Source organism: Pantherophis guttatus, chromosome 18, assembly GCF_059756535.1.
Source record: "Pantherophis guttatus breed Tessera chromosome 18, ASM5975653v1, whole genome shotgun sequence".
Classification (NCBI taxonomy): domain Eukaryota; kingdom Metazoa; phylum Chordata; class Lepidosauria; order Squamata; family Colubridae; genus Pantherophis; species Pantherophis guttatus.
The window spans coordinates 10,034,518-10,058,020 of record NC_142080.1 but is presented as its reverse complement, the minus strand read 5'-3'; the positions used below and the strand labels follow the sequence as shown (position 1 = coordinate 10,058,020).

The 23,503-nt window shown below is 46.0% G+C and overlaps 1 protein-coding gene across 7 annotated transcripts in view; it reads left to right on the top strand.

The window, feature by feature from the left end:
* Nucleotides 1–907: 907 nt before the first annotated feature.
* Nucleotides 908–23,503, top strand: part of ARHGEF2 (Rho/Rac guanine nucleotide exchange factor 2) — a 191,642-nt gene continuing 169,046 nt past the window's right edge. For 4 of the 7 annotated variants that reach the window (XM_087881244.1, XM_087881243.1, XM_087881242.1 and 1 more), the window contains exon 1: nucleotides 908–1,123. In XM_087881244.1, the coding sequence (XP_087737370.1) occupies nucleotides 1,043–1,123 (81 nt within the window). In that variant the 5' untranslated portion in view covers nucleotides 908–1,042. Of the gene's footprint in view, nucleotides 1,124–7,656; nucleotides 8,193–23,503 lie in introns of those variants that run through there. The other 3 variants (XM_087881247.1, XM_087881246.1, XM_060682557.2) reach the window with 1 other exon arrangement.

Genomic DNA, 23,503 nt, shown 5'->3' with positions numbered 1-23,503 from the left:
CCTGCCACCGTTCATATTTTTTAGCCTCCAGTCCCCTCATCCTCCTGGTTGCTCTTCTCTGCACTCTTTCTAGGGTCTCAACATCTTTTTTATAGTGTGGTGACCAAAACTGGATGCAGGACTCTAGGTGTGGCTTTACTAAGGCTTTATAGAGTGGTATTAGACCCTCCCTTGATCTTGATTGTATCCCTCTGTTAATGCAGTTTAGGATTGCATTGGCTTTTTGGGCTGCCTCTGCACACTGTTGGCTCCTATTTAGCTGGTTGTCCACTAAGACTCCAAGATCCCTCTCCCAGTCCCTGCTCTTAAGCCTGGTTTCACCCAATCTTACTCATTTTCTTTTAAAGAGAAAACCAATCACCTCGGGGGGAAAAAGAAAAAAGAGCCTGGATAGCTCAACAGACAGAAGCACTGTAATTTAACACCAGCTGTCTGCAATTAAAGTAAATTCTAATCTCGCCAAGGCTCAAGGTCGACTCAGCCTTCCATCCTTTCTAAGGTAGGTGAAATGAGGACCCAGTTTGTGGGGGCAATAAGCGGACTTTGTATAAATATACAAAAGGATGAAGGCTATTGCTTAGCGCATTGTAAGCCGCCCTGAGTCTCCGGAGAAGGGCGGCATATAAATCAAATTTAAAACAAAACAAAAAAAGTTTTTCTGCGTCTCCTTTCTCCGTCTGCCCACCAGATCCGCAGGGCTCTCTTCCCAGCCAGTTGTTCCGCTTTCTAAATTAGGCAGGTGGCAGCGAAAGACCTTCAGGTTCCAAGCTGCTGCTTGCTGCCCACGGACGACTGGCAATTCGGCGGTGCCAAAAAAAGACCCGTAGGATGTGGAAGGGATACACGTGACGGCTTTTGTTCCCTCTGCGAATTTTTTCCAAGATTCCTCACTCCCACAGCCAGGCCGAGTTTTTCCACGCCCGGGCAGCTGTTTACCCCACCACGGTGCCAGAAAGCTGCCCCAGGACCCAGCCGGCTTCTCTGCCTTCCGGGAAGGTTCGCTGCGCCCTTTCGAGGGGCGTCCGTCCCCCAATTTCCCCCGATGTTCTCAGTCTTCGAAATGAGGAACCCCGTCTTCCAGGATGACGCGGCCAGCCTGCCAGCACCGTGGTGGGATCTCCCGGTAAGGAAAGCCACACGGGGAGGAATCTGGAGGTTCAGGGGGGAGGAAATAACACAATTGGATCAGTTCTCTCCCAATGCAGGCAGTCCTTGCTTTACGGCCACAATTGAGCCCCCCCAAAAAATGGATGTCGCTAAGTGTGAAATTTGTGAAGCGAGTTTTGCCCAGCCTTACGACGTTTCTTGCCATGTCTGTTTTGTTAAGTGAATCGCTGCAGTTGTTAAATTAGTAACCCGATGGTTAAGGGATTAAGTTTCCCCATGGATGTTGCGTGTTGGAAAACTTGCGAAAGGCGGAATCGCGTGTACAGGTGGTCCTCGAGTTGCGACGGTTCATTTAGTGACCGTTCAAAGCTACGACGGCACTGAATAAAGTGACTTGCGATCATTTTTCTCCGTTAACGACCTTTGCAGCGAACCCATAGTCATGTGATCAAAATTGAGATGCTTGGTTAACTCATAGTTATGACCGTTGCGCTTTTCCTCATGATCCCCTTTTGCGACCTTCTGACAAGCAAAGTCTATGGAGGAAGCCAGATTCACTTAACAACCGGATTACTAATTTATCAACTTCAGTGATTCGCTGAACAACTGTGGCAGGAAATGTCATAAGATGGGGCCCAACTCGCTTAACATGTGTCTCTCTTACCAATGGGAAATTTTGGGCTAAATTGTGGTCGTACGTTGAGGACTACATACTGTGTATTGTGTTAAGGATAGCATATTTTTACCTCAGTTTTTTGTGGCTTTGCATTTTGTGTGAACCCACATTGTTTTGGATAATGCAGAGGTTTTTTTTTGTGGGGGTTGTGAACTCAGAACACGTCTTGCCATGGATGCCGCTGAGGAGAGTTTGAGAGCTGGCAGCCTGCAGAGCAATCTTTAGATTAGCAGATAGATTAACAGAGTTGGAAGGGACCTTGTAGGTCATCTAGTCCAACCCCCCGCCCAAGCAGGAGACCCTACACCATTTCTGAGAGATGGCAGTCCAGTCTCTTCTTGAAAGCCTCCAGAGATGAAGCTCCCAGAACTTCTGAAGGCAACTTCTGTTCCATGGGTTGATTGTTCTGACTGTCAGGAAATTCCTCCTTATTTCCAGGTTGAATCTCTCCTTGATCAGTTTCCATCCATTATTCCTTGTCTGGCCTTCAAAGGTGCTTTGGAAAATAGCTTCACCCCCTTCCTCCTCTCTGTGGCAGCCCCTCAAATATTGGAAGAGGCTCTCCTGTCTCCCCTGGTCCTTCTCTTCACTAGACCAGCCAGGCCCAGTTCCTGCAACCGTTCATCGTATTACAGATTGACAGAGTTGGAAGGGACCTTGGAGGTCATCTAGTCCAACCCCCCGCCCAAGCAGGAGACCCTACCCCATTTCTGAGAGATGGCAGTCCAGTCTCTTCTTGAAAGCCTCCAGGGATGAAGCTCCCAGAACTTCTGAAGGCAACTTCTGTTCCATGGGTTGATTGCTCTCACTGTCAGGAAATTCCTCCTTATTTCCAGGTTGAATCTCTCCTTGGTCAGTTTCCATCCATTATTCCTTGTCTGGCCTTCAAAGGTGCTTTGGAAAATAGCTTCACCCCCTTCCTCCTCTCTGTGGCAGCCCCTCAAATATTGGAAGAGGCTCTCCTGTCTCCCCTGGTCCTTCTCTTCCCTAGACCCAATTCCTGCCACCGTTCATCATATGTTTGAGCCTCCAGTCCCCTCATCCTCTTGGTTGCTCTTCTCTGCACTTTTTCTAGATTCTCAACGTCTTTGTTATAGTGTGGTGACTTGCACAGAAGCTATTTACTACTACGGTACGTCCCCTGATTCTGGAGACTAAAGTACAGGTAGTCCTCGACTTACAACAGTCCATTTAGTGACCATTCAAAGTTACGACGGCACTGAAAAAAGGAACTTAGGACCACTTTTCACACTTCTGACCATTGCAGCATCCCCATGAAATTCGGAGGCTTGGCAGCTGACTCACATTTATGACAGTGGCAGTGTCCTGGGGTCACCTGATCCCCTTTTGCGAGTTTCTGACGAATAAAGTCAATGGGGAAGCCGGGATTCACTTAACAACCATGTGGTTAATTTAACAACTGCAGGGATTTCTTAAGAACTGAGCCAAGAAAGGTCATAAAAGAGGGCAAAACTCACTTAACAAATGTCTCACTTAACAACAGAAATCTTGGGCTTGATTGTGGTCTTAACTTGAGGACTATCTGCACTGTAGACACATGCCAGTTGCCAAGCACCCACATTTTGATCACAAGGCCACAGGGATGCTAGAATGATCTTAAATGCAAGGATGGAGAATAGAATAGAATAGAATAGAATAGAATAGAATAGAATAGAATAGAATAGAATAGAATAGAATAGAATAGAATAGAATAGGAATAGAATGAATAGGAATAGAATAGAATAATAAATATGGAATGGAATGGAATGGAATGGAATGGAATAAATAGAATAGAATAGAATAGAATAGCATAATAAATATGGAATAGAATAGAATAGAATAATAAATATAGAATAGAATAGAATAAAATAGAATAGAATTAGAATGAATAGGAATAGAATAAAATAATAAATATGGAATGGAATGGAATGGAATGGAATGGAATGGAATAGAATAGAATAGAATAGAATAGAATAGAATAGAATAGAATAGAATAGAATAGAATAACAGAGTTGGAAGGGACCTTGGAGGTCTTCTAGTCCAACCCTCTTCTTAGGCAGGAAACCCTACACCACTTCAGACAAATGGTTATCCAACATCTTCTTAAAAACTTCCAGTGTTGGAGCATTCACAACTTCTGGTGGCAAGTTGTTCCACCGATTAATTGTTCTGACTATCAGGAAATTTCTCCTTAGTTCTAAGTTGCTTCTCTCCTCGATTAGTTTCCACCCATTGCTTCTTGTCCTGCCCTCAGGTGCTTTGGAGAATAGCTTGACCCCCGTCTTCTTTGGGGCAGCCCCTGAGATATTGGAAGACTGCTCTCGTGTCTCCCCTGGTCCTTCTTTTCAGTGCCATTATAACTTTAGGCGTCAACATACGGTTGCATATTGAAGAGTATCTGTAAAAGCGAAAATAAAAATGTGAAGAAAACCATAACAGACAGACACCCATGATTAAACCAATCTTGGTTAAGCTATAAGTGGTTTACTGTGTTTTGTGAAGCCAAACTCAGAATCTGGGCATTTGGGAAATGGCAGAAGGATTGTTAGCATGTACTTCCTGAACCCATGTCCACCCAGCCTCCACCCTGTCTCCCTGCACCTGCGTGTGAGTCGTCACGAAATCTGGTGTGTGTCCGTGTGCACAGGCCGATGCTTATTGTCCCTTATCTGGGCGTGTCCCCGGCCTCACCTGTCTTATCTCTCCCAGATCTGTGCTCTGATTTAACCCTCTTGCAGGTAAATCTCCGGACTGGGACATGCTGGCTCAGGGATTCTGGGAGTTGAAGTCCATAAAGGGTCGTAAAGGGGCCCGTAGTTGCCACCCCACCCCCACCCCCAGGAGCTGGGGGTGCTTCTGAATCAGAGGTGGTCTTCAGCAGGTTCTGACCAGTTTCGGAGAACCGGTAGCGGAAATTTTGAGTAGTTCAGCGAACCGGCAAATACCACCTCTGGCTGGCCCCAGAGTAGGGTGGGAATGGAAATTTTGCAGTATCCTTCTCCCGGGAGTGGGGAAGGAATGGGGATTTTGCAGTATCCTTCCCCCGGAGTGGGGAGGGAATGGAGATTTTGCAATCCTTTCCCCTGGAGTGGGGTGGAATAGGGATTTTGCAGTATCCTTTCCCTGGAGTGGGGAGGGAATGGGGACTTTGCAGTATCCTTCCCCCGGAGTGGGGAGGGAATGGGGACTTTGCAGTATCCTTCCCCCAGGAATGGGGAGGGAATGGGGATTTTGCTGTACCCTTCCCCCGGAGTGGGGAGGGAATGGGGATTTTGCAATATCCTTTCCCCTGGAGTGGGAGGGAATGGAGATTTTGCACTACCCTTCCCCTGGAGTGGGGTGGGAATGGAGATTTTGCAGTACCCTTCCCCCAGAGTGGGGAGGGAATGGGGATTTTGCAGTATCCTTCCCCTGGAGTGGGGAGGGAATGGGGATTTTGCAGTATCCTCCCCCTGCCACGCCCACCAAGCCACGCCCACAGTAGTAAAAAAATTTGAATCCCACCACTATTCTGAATATGGAAGACCAAAGGCAGAAGGACTCCAATCCCATTTTGTATCCATCTCTAGAATACGGGATACATAGGAAAATAAGTGAAAAGGGGACCTTGGAGGTCTTCTAGTCCAACCCCCTACTCAAGCAGGAGACCCCGTTTCATTCCATTCCAGTCTTTTCTTTAAAAGCCTCCAGTGATGGAGCGCACACAATTTCTGGTGGCAAGCTGTTCCACTGGTTAATTGTCCTCCCTGTTAGGAAGTTTCTCCTTAATCCCAGGTTGCTTCTCTCCTTGATTAGTTTCCATTCATTGCTTCTTGTCCTGATTTTTGGTGCTTTGGAGAATAATTTGACTCCCTCTTCTTTCGGGGCAGCCCCTCAAATATTGGAAGATGCTCTCCTGTCTCCCCTGGTCCTTCTCTTCACTGGACTATCCATACCCAATTCCTGCAACTGTTTTTCCTATGTTTGAGCCTCCTAATCATCCTGGTTGCTCTTCTCTGCACTCTTTCTAGAGTCTCCACATCTTTTTTATAGTGTGGTGACCAAAACTGGATGCAGGACTCTAGGTGTGGCCTTACTAAGGCTTTACAGAGTGGGATTAGACCCTCCCTTGATCTTGATTGTATCCCTCTGTTAATGCTACTTATAGGATTGCACTGGCCTTTTTGGCTGCTGGCTCCTATTTAGCTGGTTGTCCACTAAGACTCCCAAGATCCCTCTCGCATTCATTGCTCTTAAGGCTGGTTTCCCCCAGTCTGTATTTGTATTTTGGGGTTTTTCTTACCTAAGTGTAAGACTTTCCTTTTCTCTACATTGAATTTCATGTTGGTAGACAGCTGCTGATTCCCTTACGGCCAGAAAAATCTTGGGGGAAAGTGTGAGTTGAAAAACCTTAAAAGTACCTGAGCATGGTTTGGGTGTGTAATGTGTTTTTTGTGGTGTTTTTGCACAACCTATCAAGCTAGTTTTTGCAACCGGAGCAGCCTTCCTGTGTGTGAACTTCAGCTCCCAGAATTCCCCAGCCAGCTACGCTGTGGACAGGGAATTCTAACGTTCTGCAAGGTGACTGGAGGATTCTGGGAATTGAAGTCCAGAAGCCGCCGAGGTTCGAGAAACACAGCATGGCTCCGTGTCCCGAGTTCAGAAGACGCACCAACTCTAGTAGGAAACATAGCATCCGTGTTCACATGACGCACTATTCAGATAGGCACTCTATTCACACCACATCTTATACAAACAAGTAGTCCTCGATTTATGACCACAATGGAGCTCAAAATTGATGTTGCTAAGTGAGAAATGTGTTAAGTGAGTTTTGCCCCATTTTACGACTTTTCTGGCCAAAGCTGTTACGTGAATCACGGCGGTTCTTAAATTAGTAACGTGGTTGTTAAGTGAATCTGGCTTCCCCATGGACTTTGCTAGTCAGAAGGTCGCAAAAGGGGATTGCGTGACCCGAGACACAGCAACGGTCATAAGTGTGAAGTAGTGGCCGAGTCTCTGAATTCTGATCATGCAATCATGGTCGTAAGTGTGAACAACGGCCATAAGTCACTTTTTTTCAGTGCCGTTGTAACTTTGAATGGTCACTAAACGAACTGTTGTAAGTGGAGGATTTCGGACCGTCTGGGGGAGCTTTGTATGAACCTTCAGCGCTGCCTTTGTAAGCAAGGGGTGTGTTGTGTGTGTGTGTCTGTGTGTATGTTGTGTGTCTGTGTGTTTGCCTGTGTGTGTCTGTGTTGTGTGTGTGTCTGTATGTGTCTGTGTTGTGTGTGTCTCGTGTGTGTGTCTGTCTTTTTGTGTGTCTGTGTGTGTGTGTGATGTGTGATGTGTCTGTTGTGTGTGGGGGTGTCTGTGTTGTGCGTGTGTGTCTGTGTGTCTGTGTTGTGTATCTGTGTCGTGTGTCTGTGTCTGTGTCTGTATGTGTCTGTGTTGTGTGTCTGTGTTGTGTGTCTGTGTGTGTGTGTGTCTGTGTTGTGTGTCTGTGTTGTGTCTGTGTGTCTGTCTCTGTGTGTGTGTGTCTGTGTCATGTGTGTATCTGTTGTGTGTGTCTGTGTGTCTGTGTGTCTGTATTGTGTGTATGTGTCTGTTTGTCTGTGTTGTGTGTATGTGTCTGTGTGTCTGTGTGTCTGTGTGTTTGACTGTTTGTGTCTGTGTTGTGTGTGTCTCGTGTGTGTCTGTATGTGTGTGTGTTGTGTGTGTGTTGTGTGTCTGTGTGTGTGTTTTTGTGTCTGTGTTTGTGTCTGTGTTGTGTCTGTGTGTCTGTCTCTGTGTGTGTGTGTCTGTGTCATGTGTGTATCTGTGTTGTGTGTGTCTGTGTGTCTGTTGTGTGTGTGTCTGTGTTGTGCATGTGTGTCTGTGTGTGTGTTGTGTGTATCTGTGTCATGTGTCTGTTTCTGTGTGTGTCTGTGTTGTGTGTCTGTTTGTCTGTGTGTGTGTCTGTGTGTGTTGTGTGTGTGTCTCTGTGTCTGTGTTGTGTGTTATGTCTGTTTGTCTGTGTGTGTCTGCGTGTTGTGTCTCTGGTGTGTGTGTGTGTGTGTGTGTGTGTCTTTGTGGGTGTTTCTGTGTGTGTCTGTGTGAGATGTGAAGCCGGCCCATAAACGTGCGGAACAAACCACCATTAAGCCAACCGTGGCTTGCGCGCCTCGTGTGAACCTTCCCTCCCTTCCCGGCTGCAACTTTGGGAGCGAGCGCGCAGCTGAGCCAGCCCAGCCCGAAGGGTTAAAGCGGCGCTTCCCGAGGCTCCAGGCAGCGGCCAGCCGGGCGGAGGCGGGCGGAGGAGGAGGAGGAAGGAGGCAGCAGCCGCGGTCGCTCGCTCGGTCACTCAGTCGCTCGCTCGGGCCGGGGAAGGCGCCTCCTGGGCGGGAAAAGCCTCTCGGGGCCGCCGCAGGAACCGCAAGCGGGGCGCGCGAAGGTAAGGCGGGCTGCGCTGGGCTCCGCTGAGGGGAAGCCGCCGCTGGGCTGGGCTGGGGTGGGGTGGGGACTTTGCAGCCGGAGAGGCTCGGAGAGTCTCTGAGCATGGACAGAGTTTCCCCCGCTGATAACCGAGCCGGAATCACCAGAGTTGGAAAGGGACCTTTAGAGGTCCTCTAGTCCAACCCGGTCCTTAGGGAGTTATATAAGATGTAAAAAAAAAAAAAAGCGGTGGGGGGGCTCTCTTTAGTGGATAGCTTTTAGGCACACCTCCCTCCCCCTGAGCATGCACAGAGTGCTTCCCCCCCCTCCTTTGACTTTGAGGGCAGGTAGTCCTCGACTTAACAACGGTTCGTTTAGTGACCCTTTGAGGTTCCAACGGCACTGAAAAATGTGGCTTATACTCGCTCAGAAACTATTTACTTTTAGATACCTCCTGATCCTGGAGATTTAACGGTACAGGTGATCCTCGACTTATGACGGTTGGTTCCAAGTTACAAGGGCGCTGGGAAAAGGAGACCTGGGGACCTTATGAGCGTTGCTTGTATCTCCCACAGTCATGGGATCCAAATTCAGAGGCTTTGGCCACTGGTTCAGACTTACGACCGTTGCTGTGTCCCCGACCGAGGTCACCTGATCCCCTTTTGCGACCTTTGGACGGGCAAAAGTCGATGGGGAAGCCCGATTTCACTTAACTGCTGGATTACTAATTTACCAACCGCAGCGATTCACTTAATAACCAGAGCAAGAAAGGCCGTAAAACGGGGGATAAAGCTCTCTTTAACAAATGCCTCGCTTAACAACAGAAACTTTTGGGCTCGATTGTGGTCGTAAATCGAGGACTACCTGTCGTCGTGGATGAACAACTGGCATTGGAGGATTAGACCAAGTTTTTTTTTTTCTGCGAGAACTTCCTGGATCTGAGATTATTGTAGTGTTTGGATTTTTTTTCCCCTGTAATTTGTGCCTTTTTTTTTTTTCCTTTTCCTTTTCCTGGTAACTGTTTATCCCAAATTCGAGATTATTATAAGGAAGCCTGTTTGGAGATTCGAGAATGGAGACGAGTTTGCAAGCCGTCGGGATTAAATCGGTTTCTTTCCGTAGGCGGAAAATTACGGCTGGATTGATGGCGTCCGGTTTGCGTTACGGGTGAAATTGAGAGTGTTAAAAACCACAGGGGCCTGTTGTACTCCGTTTGATGTAATTGCCTGGGTTGACTGGCGCGGAGGGCGCAAGGTTGGAGAAGGAGGTGAGAGAGGCAGCATCGGAAGTTCTGGCGCTGAAGAATGGAGTGGAAGGGACCAGAGGTGATATTCAGCCGGTTTGAGCGAATTGGTAGCGGCGACTGGTAGCGGCGTAATGCTGTCCTTTTTAGCCGCGTTTTCGAGGCTGGGCGCAAGCGTGCAAACAAAGCACATGCCCGGAAGGTGCACGTTACAAACTGGTAGTAAGAATATTTGAAACCCTCCGCTGGTTCACACAATCTATTTTTATCACGTTGGGTCGAGAACGAGTGGCTGCCCAGGTTCTACAGGCTGAGCCGAGGGAATATAGAATGTCAACTTGGAAGGGACTTTAGAGGTCTTCTAGTCCAACCCCCTGCCCAGGCAGGAAACCCTACACCACTTCAGACAAATGGTGGTCGAACATCTTCTTAAAAACTTCCAGTGTTGGAGCATTCACAAGTTCTGGTGGCAAGCTGTTCCACTGGTTAACTGTTCTAACTATCAAAGTTGTGATTTAATACAGGAATTGCTCGACGTAATGATCACAAATTGAACTTCAAAGTTCTGTCACTAAGCGAGACGTTTGTTCAGTGAGTTTTGCCCCGTTTTAGGACTCTCCTGGTCACCGTTGTTAAGTGAATCATTGCATTTGGGGCAATAGGCTGACCCTGTAAACTGCTTAGAGAGAGAGAGAGGGCTGCCGAGAACGCTGCGAAGCGGTATATAAGTCTAAGCGCTGTTGCTATTTGTTAAGTGAGTAATAAGGTTGTTAAGTGAATCTGTCTTCCCCATTGACGTTGCTCGTCGGAAAGGTTGCAAAAGTTGACCCTGGGACACTGCGGCCGTCATAAATGCGAGTCAGTGGCCAGGCGTCCGAATTTTGATCACATGACCCTGGGGATATGCTGCAAGGGTCGTAAAGTGGGACAAACGGTCGTCACGCCCCTTTTTTCAGTGCCGTTGTAACTTCGAACGGTCACTAAATGAACTGTTGTAAGTGGAGGACTGCCTGTACTCGCAAAGTTATTCCAACGAATGGTGCGAATCCCAACGATCGGTTGAGGAAGTAAGCGAGCTACGGGTGGTTGTGTGAAGAGGTTTGTGAGGGTGCTGAATTTTAGGCTCAGCTGGGCCGCTGTGGGATCTGCCCATTCCTTGGCGGCCAGAAGTTCAGCTCTCAGCCGTGCAGATCGGGGCCTCCTCCTGGGTGGCCCCCAAACTAGAGAATGTTTTCTTTTTCTCTCCCTCCCCCCTTTTTCTCTCTCTCCATCTCTCCTCCTCCTCCTCCTCCTCTTCTTCTCCTTCTCCTTCTCCTTCTCTTTCTGCTTCTCCTTCTCCTTCTTCTTCTCCTCCTCCTTCTCCTTCTCCTTCTCTCTCTCCCCCTCTCCTTCTTTCTCTCTTTCTCCCTCTCTCCTCTCCCTATCTGTCTCTCTGTCCCACCTCTCCCCTTTCTCTCTCTCCCTCTCTCTCTTTCCCTTTCCTTTTTTCCCGCTTTCTCTCTCCATCTCCTCCTCTTTCTTCCTCTTTCCTTGTTTCTCCTCCTCCTCCCCCTCTCCCCCTTTCTCTCTCCCTTCCTCCTCTCCCTCTCTTTCTCTTCTCCTCCTTTTTTCTCCTCCTCCTCTCTCTCCCCTCCTCGCCCTATCTGTCTCTGTCTCAGTCTCCCCCCTTTCTCTCTTTCCCTCTCTCCCTGCTTTCTCTTTCCCTCTCCTCCTCTTTCTTCCTCTCTCCTTGTTTCTCCTCTTCCTCTCTCTCTCCCCTTTTCTCTATTCCTTCCTCCTCTCCCTCTCTTTCTCTTCTCCTCCTCTTTTCTCCTCCTCTCTCTCTCCTCCTCTTCCTTCTCTCTCTCCCCCTCTCTCCTCTCCCTGTCTCTCTGTCTCCCCCTTTCTCTCTTTCCCTCTCTCTCTTTTTCCCTTTCCCCGCTTTCTCTCTCCCTCTCCTCCTTTCTTCCTCTCTCCTTGTATCTCCTCCTCTTCTCTCTCCCCTTTCTTTCTCCCTTCCTCCTCTCCCTATCTGTCTCTCCCTCTGTCCCTTCTCTCTGTCCCTCTCTCCTCTCCCTCTCTCTTTCTTCTTCTCCTCCTCCTCTCTCTCCCCCTCTCCTCTCTCCCTCTTTCTCCCTCTCTCCTCTCCTATCTGTCTCTCTGTCTCCCGCTTTCTCTCTCTCTCCCTCTCTCCCTCTTTTCCTGCTTTCTCTCTCTCCTCCTCTTTCTTCCTCCCTCCTTGTCTCTCCTCCTCCTCCTCTCTCTCCTTTTCCCTCTTTTCCTGTTTTCTCTCTCTCCCTCTCTCCTTGTCTCTCTCCCCCTTTCTCTCTCTCTCCCTCTTTCTTCTCCCTCTCCCTCTCTCCTGATCTTCATTCTTTTGCAGGCTTTTAGTTGTAAATTTTAATTGTTAATTGTTTTGATGACTTGCTTTAGGTTTTGATTTCAGTTTTGTTTTATTCTGAGAGTCGTTGAGGCCACTTGGAGGTTGATCTGTGTCCTCAGGGTCACCTGAGTAGCGCAAATAGGTGCCCATTAAATAGGATCCATTTATCTGAAGACGCAGATTTATCCGAGGACACAGATCAACCTCCAAGCGGCCTCAACGACTCTCTAAAAGAGTGCAAACGACCAGCTGACTTCCTGGTTTTTCTCGGAAGACGTTTCACTCCTCATCCCAGAAGCTTCGTCAGTTCCGACTGGGATGGTGGGGAATGGAAGGATTCAGTCAGAGCTGAAGAAGCTTCTGGGATGAGGAGCGAAACGTCTTCAAAGAAAAACCAGGAAGTCCAGTTGCCTCTTGAAAAAGCACCTTTGGGACAATTAAAAACCTGGAGGGCTGAGAATCTCCATAGACAAAAGAGAATATTCTTTATTGGCCAAAATTGATCAGATACACAAGTAATTTGTCACCGGTGCAGAAGGTCACAATTACATATAAACAGCAAGTCATAGGCCATATTCAAAGCCACAATCATTAATCGTAATTTTTTTTTAATTAAAAAGTTTTACAGAAGGTTTACATGTTTATTACATGTATTTATTATGTGTTTTTATTTGGCTGTACACCGCCCTGAGTCCCTAGGGAGAAGGGCGGTATATAAATTTGAAGTAAATAAATAAAAAAATAAATAAGAAACCAATAGGAGAAGATAAGTAGGAAAAATGAGAAGATGAGAAAAGGTGAGGATTGAGACAGTGCTGTGGGAGATAATTCTTCAACAGAGTGATGGCACGGGGGAAAACTGTCTTTATGTCTGGTTGTTTTAGCGTGCGATGCCCTATAGCGCTATCCCAAAGGGAGGCGTTGAAACAGTTTACGTCCAGGATGTGAGGGGTCTGTAGATATTTTCTCAACCCCCTTTCTGGCTAGTGAGATATCCAGGTCCTCCATGGAAGGCAAGCTGCAGGTTGCAATTGTTTTTTTCTGCAGTCCTAATTTATCGTGTTTCCCCCCAAAATAAGACCGGGTCTTATATTAATTTTTGTTCCAAAAGATGCATTATGGCTGATTTTCTGGTTAGGGCTTATTTTGTGGGGGAAATACAGTACTAAATGCTTCCGTCTGATTGACGATCTTAACTGGGGCTTATTTTTGGGGTAGAGCTTATATTACGAGCATCCTGAAAAATCACGCTAGGGCTTATTTTCTGGTTGGGTCTTATTTTCGGGGAAACGGGGTATCCGTCAAAATCTGTCCCTCTCCTGTTTGGTTGCTGTGCCAAACCAGACAGTTAAAAGGTAAAGGTTCCCCTCGCACATGCGTGCTAGATGTTCCCGACTCTAGGGGGTGATGCTCATCTCCGTTTCTAAGCTGAAGAGCCAGCACTGTCCGAAGACGTCTCCATAGTCCCGTGGCTGGCATGACTCAAAGCCAAAGGCGCACGGAATGCTGGTCTGTGGTCCCTATTTTTCTACTTGCATTTTTTACCTGCTTTCGAACTGCTAGGTTGGCAGAAGCTGGGACAAGGAACGGGACTCTACTCTACTCTACTCTACTCTACTCTACTCCAATCCAATCCAATCCAATCCAATCCAATCCAATCCAATCCAATCCAATCCAAATCCAAATCCAAATCCAAATCCAAATCCAAATCCAAATCCAAATCCAAATCCAAATCCAAATCCAATGAAATGAAATGAAATGAAATGAAATGAAATGAAATGAAATGAAATGAAATGAAATGATAAAGGTTCCCCTTGCACATGCTAGTCATTCCCGACTCTAGGGGGTGGTGCTCATCTCCATTTCAAAGCCAAAGAGGCAGCGCTGTCCGAAGATGTCTCCGTGGTCATGTGGCCGGCATGACTCAACGCCAAAGGCGCACGGAACGCTGTTCCCTTCCCACCAAAGGGGGTCCCTGTTTTTCTACTTGCATTTTTTACCTGCTTTCAAACTGCTAGGTTGGCAGAAGCTGGGACAAGTTAACGGGAGCTCATCCCATTACGCGGCACTAGGGATTCGAACCGCTGAACTGCCGACCTTTCGATCGACAAGCTCAGCGTCTTAGCCACTGAGCCACCGCGTCCTACTCTACTCCTAAATCTAAATCTAAATCTAAATCTAAATAAAAAAATTAAAAATCAAATCCTAGAACGAAAGCCAGGTTGTGCCAATGTCTCTTGAAAGCATTTTTGCCAGCTTAGCTGGAGTCTGAATGTGGGACTCTGGCAGGGCAAAACAAGCATCCTCCCCCATCTTCATAAGAATTGACAATGTAATAGTTATAGCATCCGCGGGCCCATTAATATCATGCCCTCTTCAACTTCTTCAAAATCCCTATCATGCCCTCTTTTTCAATTTTTTTTTTATTTATATACAGGTAGTCCTAGATTTACAACAATCCATTTAGTGACAGTTCAAAGTTACAAAGCACTGGAAAAAAAGAGTGACTTAAGACCATTTTTCACAGTTATGACCTTTGCAGCATCCCCATGGTCGCGGGATCAAAATTTAAGATGTTTGGCAACTGGTTCCCTATTTATGACGATTGCCGTGTCCCAAGATTATGTGATTCCCCTTTTTGATCCCCATTTTGGGGGTGGGGAATACTCTCTAAATCTGGTACCTCTCCAACTGCACCCAACACCCAATTGCCCAAAGTGATTATTTTGATTTGAATAGAATAGAATAGAATAGAATAGAATAGAATAGAATAGAATAGAATAGAATAGAATAGAATAGAATAGAATAGAATAGAATAGAATAGAATAGACTTGGAAAGGACCTTGGAGATCTTCTAGTCCAACCCCCTGTTTAGGCAGAAAACCCTACACCACTTCAGACAAATGGTTGTCCAATATTAACCAATACGCTCTCACAGAGTAGGCCTACTCATAGTACCATCATTAAAACAATGTCGTCTAGTAGTTCCAAGGGAGAGAGCCTTCTCTGTGGGGGCACCTACTCTTTGGAACAAAATACCCCCTGGAATACGAATAATCCCAGATCTTCGCACTTTCCAACGTGCCCTGAAGACCTTTCTGTTTCAACAAGCAGGGCTAGCATAAACATCTAAATTCTGTGCCAAGGTTTTAGCAGATACACTAAATTGACTCTATTATTTACTGTTTATAAAGAAATAAAAATAAATTATTAGATGTATATGAAATCATATTCTGTTCACCACCCTGAGTCCTTCGGGAGAAGGGCGGTATAGAAATTCAAATAATAATAATAATAATAATAATAATAATAATAATAATAATAATAATAATAATAATAATAATAATATCTTCTTCTTAAAAACTTCCTGTGTTGGAGCATCCACAACTTCTGGAGGCAAGTTGTTCCACTGGTTTTAATTGTTTTGACTATCAGGAAATTTCTCCTTAGTTCTAGGTTGCTTCTCTCCTTGATTAGTTTCTACCCATTGCTTCTTGTCCTGCCTTCAGGGGCTTTGGAGAAGAGCTTGACTCCCTCTTCTTTGGGGCAGCCCCTGAGATATCGGAACACTGCTATCCTGTCTCCCCTTGTCCTTCTTTTCATTAAACTAGACGTACCCAGTTCCTGCAACCGTTCTTCATATGTTTTAGCCTCCAGTCCCCTAATCCTCTTTGTTGCTCTTCTCTGCACTCTTTCTAGAGTCTTCACATCTTTTTTTACATCATGGTGACCAAAAATGAATGCAATATTCCAAGTGTGTCCTTCCCAAGGTCTTATAAAGTGGTATGAACACTTCCCGTGATCTTGATTCTATCCCTCTGTTGATGCAGCCTAGAACTGTGTTGGCTTTTTTGGCAGCTGCAGCACACGGCTGGCTCCTATCTAAATGGTTGTCCACTAGGACTCCAAGATCCCTCTCACAGTTACTGCTATTGAGCAAGGCACCACATATACGGTACCTGTGCATTTGGTTTTTCTTCCCTAAAAGTAGAACCTGGCTTTTTTCACTCTTGAATTTCATTTTGTCAGATAGTGCCCAATGTTCAAGTCTGCCAAGATCCTTCCGTATCTTGAGCTTATCTTCTGGAGTGTTGGCTATTCCTGCCAGCTTGGTGTCATCTGCAAATTTGATGAGTTCCCCATCTACCCCCTCGTCCAAGTCATTGATGAAGATGTTGGAGAGCACTGGGCCTAAAACAGAGCCTTGGGGTACCCCACTGCATACTACCCTCCATGTAGATTACATTTTGCCCTTGCAACCAAATCAGTTCACTCCCTCCCATAAGACTTACGGGGTTGGCCAAGCTGTGTTGCAACACATTTAATACTAATTAAAAAAAAAAAAGTGAAAATAAAGAAAATCACCCGTAGATGTCAGAAAAGAAGAATGCAGCAAAAGTCTCACTTCAGCAAGAATGTAAATCTCTCGACTTCCAAGTGGGAGGGAGGGAAGAAAGGAAAAGTAGAACGAGGGAGGGCAGAGCTGGGAGCAGCTTCCTGGGAGATTCAACTTTGCCCTTGGTTATTGGGGGCTCCTCGGATGCTTCCCTTGAGCCACTTCAGCTCTTCAGCCTATGCACAGCTGAGCCTCCCAATTTTCTACAGAGGGATTATTGGGTTTGTCATTTGCACCTCTATAACTGTCTGGTTATAGGGATGCGGTGGCTCAGTGGCTAAGACGCTGAGCTTGTTGATCGAAAGGTCGGTGGTTCAGCAGTTCGAATCCCTAGTGCCGCGGAACAGGGTGAGCTCCGGTGACTCGTCCCAGCTTCTGCCAACCTAGCAGTTCGAAAGCAGGTAAAAAATGCAAGTCGAAAAATAGGGACCACCTTCGGTGGGAAGGGAACAGCGTTCCGTGCGCCTTTGGCGTTGAGTCATGCTGGCCACATGACCACGGAGACGTCTTCGGACAGCGCTGGCTCTTCGGCTTTGAAACGGAGAGGAGCAACGCCCCCTAGAGTCGGGAATGACTAGCATGTGCAAGGGGAATCTTTATCTTTAGATTAGATTAGATTAGATTAGATTAGATTGGATTGGATTGGAGTGGAGTGGAGTGGAGTGGAGTGGAGTGGAGTGGAGTGGAGTGGAGTGGAGTGGAGTAGAGGAGGAGAGGAGAGGAGAGGAGAGGGGTAGGGTAGGGTAGGGTAGGGTAGGGTAGGGTAGAGTAGAGTAGAGTAGAGTAGAGTAGAGTAGAGTAGAGTAGAGTAGAGTAGAGTAGAGTAGAGTAGAGTAGAGTATTGATGGGGATAGAATAGAATATTAATAGGAATAGAATAAAATATTGATGGGATGGGATGGGACAGGACCGGACCAGACCAGCCTGGACCTTGCATGTCTTCTAGTTCAACCCCCTGCTTAAGCAGGAGACCCCATAGTATAGGGCCTATACCATCTCAGACAGATGACAGTCCGGTCTTTTCTTAAAAACCTCCAGTGATGGAGCAACCATGATTTCAGGTGGCAAGCTGTTCCACTGGTTAATTGTCCTCCCTGTTAGGAAGCTTCTCCTTAATTCCATCTTGCTTCTCTCCTTGATTAGTTTCCATTCATTGCTTCTTGTCCTGCCTTCAGGTACTTTGGAGAATAAGTTGACCCCTTCCTCTTCTTTGGGGCAGCCCCTCCAATACTGGAACGCTGCTGTCACGTCACATAATACATCCCCTTTTGTGTGTTTGTGTGTGTGTGTGAATGGGTGCAGATCTGATAGATAGAGCACGATGTTCAGGAAGGAATGCTTGCATCCTCCCCACAGCTCAAATCTTCATAATTTGGAGCCTCTCGGCCCTAACCGGGGCCAAGGGGGGGGAAAGGGTCGGAGTGCTTGTCAAAAATCATATTTTGAATCAGATTTTCCGTCCGTGACCATTCGCTGTTAGAGGAATCCTCCTCCAAAGTACATCACTTATGAAATTCCCTTCTATGGTTTTATTAATCCTTTTTCGTGGACTTAATGTTCATATTTGGGTGATGCTATCCATGCATCAGACTAAACATGAGCAACGGGGGTTTGCCGTGCCTCGGTTTCACAACGCTGAGTGATGATAAACCATGATTTAGAAAGCCGCGTGGCTCTCGTCGCCGCAAAAGCCGCCACCCACATTGTGAGCGGTGTGTGAGCGGGACAGTTGAGGAGGGGGGCTGAAGGACTTGGGGTGTAGGGACTCGAGCCAGGCCGGCCAGAGCCTCCAGCTTCTGAGCCAAAATCTGTCAGTGTTTTGGCTCTCTGCCCTTGTGGAAATCCAGCCAATGGTTTATGGCTTCGTGGCAGGGTGGATTTGATTTAAATCATGATTTAAATCACTAGTAAAAAGGCTTGATTTAAATCAACTCGATTTAAATCATGATTTTTAAAGAGCAACTGTCAGCTCTGCTACTCCTTTGACCCACCGTTGACTCACCGATAGTCCCAGTGTTGCAGAATATACAGCCTCGTGCTACCTAACTAAGCTCCATTTCATGCTGAATAAACTAAATTATTTATGTATCTTAAATAGAAAACTATCTTAACGATAGATTTGTACCCCAAAAGTTTTTTATTAAAATAAATTCGATAAAAATAAAAAAAAAATCCGATTTAAATCAAAAAAATCCGATTTAAATCAAAAAAAAATCTGATTTTTTTTTTATTTTTTTTTAAAAAAATCATTGATTTTTATCCACCCTGCAGTTCGTGGCTTATGCAGACCCAGCCAATGGTGGCTTGTATAAGGAACCATGATACCTTCCGCCGCGAGTTGAAGACGCTTTTATTTCATCAAGCGGGCCTCGCCTAAATCTTCTCCCTTTTAGGTGTAAATTTTAAATTTTTAATGTATTTTAAAATTATGGGTATTTTAAATTATGGGTATTTATTCAGCCAAATTTATTTAATTCATTTTATTCGATTTTAAATTTTGTATATTTATGTGTTTTATTTCATGGCTGTACACCGCCCTGAGTCCTTCGGGAGTAGGGCGGTATAGAAATTCAATAAATAATAAATAATAATAATAATACGCTGGGAAGCCAGCTTACATGAGCAAAAAAGGACCGAGTTTACAGTCTACATGGCTGCCGTTAACAAAACATTACATATTAATGTTCTGTATTAAAGAAATGATCCCTGTCAGAAGTATAATTTGCGGCTCCAGCTCAAGCCCGGAGGCTGTGTAAGAATAAATAAAAATGAGATCTGGACAGCTGTCGGGAACGAAGAAATATTTATTCCTATAAAAGCAATGGAGTTTGCAGGCTGCCGAGAAATAGAATAGAGTAACAGAGTTGGAAGGGACCTCGGAGGTCTTCTAGTCCAACCCCCTCTGTTCAGACAGGAAACCCTGTAGGATTTCTGACAAATGGTTATCCAATCTCTTCTTGAAAACTTCCAGTGTTTGGAGCATTTACAACTTCTGGAGGGGTACAGAAGCATGTTTTTATAGGGGAAAAGCTTGTCCCGGATGTGAAAGTGTTTACGTGCTGATTCTAGGGTCACACTTGAGGTGTTTGTGCGTGTGTTTATTCTTGTGAACTTGCAGCTCCTAATTTAATTAACAGCTGTTTGTGTTTGCAGACCTTATCCTTTGATATGCAGATTAGGTCTGGGCAACTTATTTTGGGAGGGGGGTTTTTAAGGAAATCCACTTAGTTTTTTAGCTTGACTGTCCATTATCTAGCGGAGACGCCGATTCTCAGGCCATGGTGGATCCGTTTCACGTTTTAAGGGAAGATGGAAACAAGGAGAAAGAATAAAAATACATTTTGGATGATAAAACCTCTGTCCTCCCGAATCACGAGTTTGCCTTGGAAGTGATTTTGGACGCTTGGCTTTTTTTTTTATTTTGCTGCCGCTCTGTCCACACCCTTTTTGGCTGCTTTGGGCTAAACTCCGAATCTGTTTATGGATTTGTCCGAAGAAAAAGTTCCAGGATTGCTTATGCCGAAGGATTCCTGACCGAAGAATCAGCTCCCTTGCACCCGGATTAAGGAGACCCTTAAGGCTGGGGGTTCACAGGGGGTTCGGGAGAGCCTCTAGCTAAGATTCTGTGCAGTTCGGAGAATCCCCAAATCCCACTCCTGGCTGGCCCCGCCCACCCCACCCCAACCCTCCCAGGAGTCCCCACGCGGCCCGTTTTGGATGTAGATAAGTGCAGGGCGCGCACGGAGACTCGGGGAGGGTGAAAAATGGCCCTACCGGAAGGGCGGAAGCAGGCCTGTTTCCAGCCTCCAGAGGGCCTCCGGAGCCTGGGAGGCTGTTTTCGCCCTCCTGGAGGCTCAACAAAAGCCTCCAGAGCCTGGGGAGGCTGTTTTCGCCCTCCCGGAGGCTCAACAAAAGCCTCCGGAGCCTGGGGAGGCCGTTTTCGCCCTCCCGGAGGCTCAACAAAAGCCTCCGGAGCCGGGGGAGGCCGTTTTCGCCCTCCCGGAGGCTCAACAAAAGCCTCCGGAGCCTGGGGAGGCCGTTTTCGCCCTCCCGGAGGCTCAACAAAAGCCTCCGGAGCCTGGGAAGGCCGTTTTTGCCCTCCCGGAGGCGCAACAAAAGCCTCCGGAGCCTGGGGAGGCCGTTTTCGCCCTCCCGGAGGCTCAACAAAAGCCTCCGGAGCCTGGGGAGGGCAAAAACAACCTCCCCCACTGTGGTACAGGCAGCCGACTAGGCCACGCCCATAATGGCCATGCCCACCCAGCAAGAGAACCGGGCAGGGAACCCCTTGCTAAAATTTTTGAAGCCCACCCCTGCCTTCAGAAGATCCAGAGTTCCCCCTCCGTCAGGAATTGGCCATCGGTCTTACTCAGGCTTGAGTCCCATAGCATCTGCATTCCCACAGACGCAGGGGTGAAATCCGGCAGGTTCTGGCAGGTTCTGGAGAATCGGTAGCGGAAATTTTGAGTAGTTCGGAGAACTGGCAAATACCACCTCTGGCTGGTCCCAGAGTGGGCAGGGAATGGGGATTTTGCAGTATCCTTCCCCTGGAGTGGGGTGGGAATGGGGATTTTGCAGGATCCTTCCCTTGCCACACCCACCAAGCCACCTCTACCAAGCTACACCACGCCCACAGATTCGGTAGTAAAAAAAAATTAAATTTCACCACTGTACAGACCTGTTCCAAAGATGCATTTGAAAAGGATTTTCTTGGTTCCTTTTTTTCCCCTTGAAAACTTTTTTTTGCTTCTCATCTGAGAAATTTCTTCATTTTAGCGACCTGAAGAAGCTTCTTGGATGGAGAAGTGAAACGTTTTCAAAGGAAAAACACAAAACCAAGAAAATTTCTTTAATTTCTTTAATACAGAACATTAATATGTAATGTTTTGTTAACGGCAGCCATGTAGACTGTAAGCTCGGTCTTTTTTTGCTCATGTAAGCTGGCTTCCCAGCGTATCATGGTTCCTTACACAAGCCACCATTGGCTGGGTCTGCATAAGCCACGAACTGCAGGGTGGATAAAAATCAATGATTTTTTTAAAAAAATAAAAAAAAAATCAGATTCTTTTGATTTAAATTGGATTTTTTTGATTTAAATCGGATTTTTTTGATTTTTATCGAATTTATTTCAATAAAAAACTTGGGGTAAAAATCTATCGTAAGATAGTTTTCTATTTAAGATACATAAATAATTCAGTTTATTCAGGATGAAATGGAGCTTAGTTAGGTAGCACGAGGCTGTATATTCTGCAACACTGGGACTATCGGTGAGTCAACAGTGGGTCAAAGGAGTAGCAGAGATGACAGTTGCTCTTTAAAAATTATGATTTAAATCGAGTTGATTTAAATCAAGCCTTTTTACTAGTGATTTAAATCATGATTTAAATTGTGATTTAAATCAACTCGATTTAAATCAAATCCACCCTGAGTGGCCTTTTGAGAAAAGCACCCTCAGGGCAGGGTGGATTTGATTTAAATCAAGCCAGTTTAAGTCACGATTTAAATCACGAGTCAAAAGGCTTGGTTTCAATCCACTCGATTTAAATCATAATTTTGAAAGAGCAGCTGTCCCTCAATAACTCCCCGACATTCCCAATATTGTAGAATATACAGCCTCGGGCTATGGAACCAAGCTCCATTTCATGCTGAATAAACTAAATTATTAGTGTATCTTAAATAGAAAACGATCTTTAGATAGATTTTTTTACCCCGAAAGAATTTTATTAAAATAAATTTAATAAAAATTGAATAAACCCGAATTTTTTTATTTAAAAAAAAACAAACCATCGATTTTTATCCACCCTGCCCTTGGGACTACCATCAATCAATCAATCAATCAATCAATCAGATAGAGCTGGAAGGGATCCTGGAGGTCTTCTAGTCTAACCGACTCAAGCTGGAGACCCTAACGTTTCAGACAGGTGGTTTGTCCTGTCTTTTCTTTAAAACTTCCAGTCATGGAGCACCTACGACTTCTGGTGGCAAGCTGTTCCACTGGTTAATTGTTCTCACTGTCAGGAAGTTTCTCCTTAATTCCAGGTTGCTTCTCTCCTTAGTTAGTTTCCATCCATTGTTTCTTCTCCTGCCTTCAGGTGCTTTGGAAAATAAGTTGACCCCCTCCTCTTCTTTGGGGCAGCCCCTCAAATATTGGAATACTGCTATCATGTTCCCCCCTAGTCCTTAGACTAGACATATCCAGTTCCTGCAACTGTAGAATAACAGAGTAGGCCGGATTTTTTGCCCTCCCCAGGCTCCAGAGGCTTTTCTGGAGCCTGGAGAGGGCGAAAACGGCCTTCTCCACCCCTCAGAGGCCCTCCGGAGGCCAGAAATAGCCCGTTTCCCGACTTCCGGTGCGCACCGAAGGACCAAAAATCAGGAGTTGAGCTAGGGCAACGCTCGCGTGCCCACAGATATGGCTCCGCGTGCCACCTGTGGCACGCATGCCATAAATTCGCCATCACGGCCCCAGACCATTTCAGACAGGTGACTGTGCAGTCTCTTCTTAAAAGCTTCCAGTGATGGATCATCCATAACTTCTGGTGGCAAGTCGTTCCACTGGTTAACTTGTTCTCACTGTTAGGAAGTTTCTTCTTCGTTCCAGTTGTAATGACCTGGGTGATTGAGAATCTCCATAGAGGTTCCGATAGACTGCTTTTGAACAGGGAGGCTTTGGGACGGGGGGGGGGTGATTATGCCCGACCGCCAAGCAAGAAGGTTTTGCCTGACTAGCAAATGCCATGTGGGAAGGAACCCAAGAGGCCAAGAAAGGACAACGTGACCTTTGAGCATACGCAGAGTGACTTTCCCTGGCTTGCCAGCTCATCTTTTGCAGCCGCTCTTTTATGGCAACTGCTCACGATAGTTTTATTTTGTTTGTTCAAAACTTTCTGGGTGGAGTTTGCAAAGGCTCCCCACACGCCTTTTACTGTAGGGAGAGGCTGCCCGGGGTTGTGCGGGGAAAGGCTGAGAGTCCACAAATCACACAACATGACAGGCCAAGCCTGCGAAAACCCTTATCTTTCTTTCAGGTCACTACTGACGAGGTTGTTATGTGTATCTGGCTTCCCAATTGACTTTGCTTGTCAGAATAGAATAGAATAGAAGAATGGAATGGAATGGAATGGAATGGAATGGAATGGAATAGAATAGAATAGAATAGAATAGAATAGAATAGAATAGAATAGAATAGAATAGAATAGAATAGAACAGAACATAGAATAGAATAGAGTATAGTATAGTATAGTATAGTATAGAATAGAATAGAATAGAATAGAATAGAATAGAATAGAATAGAATAGAATAGAATAGAATAGAATAGAAAGAGTAGAGTAG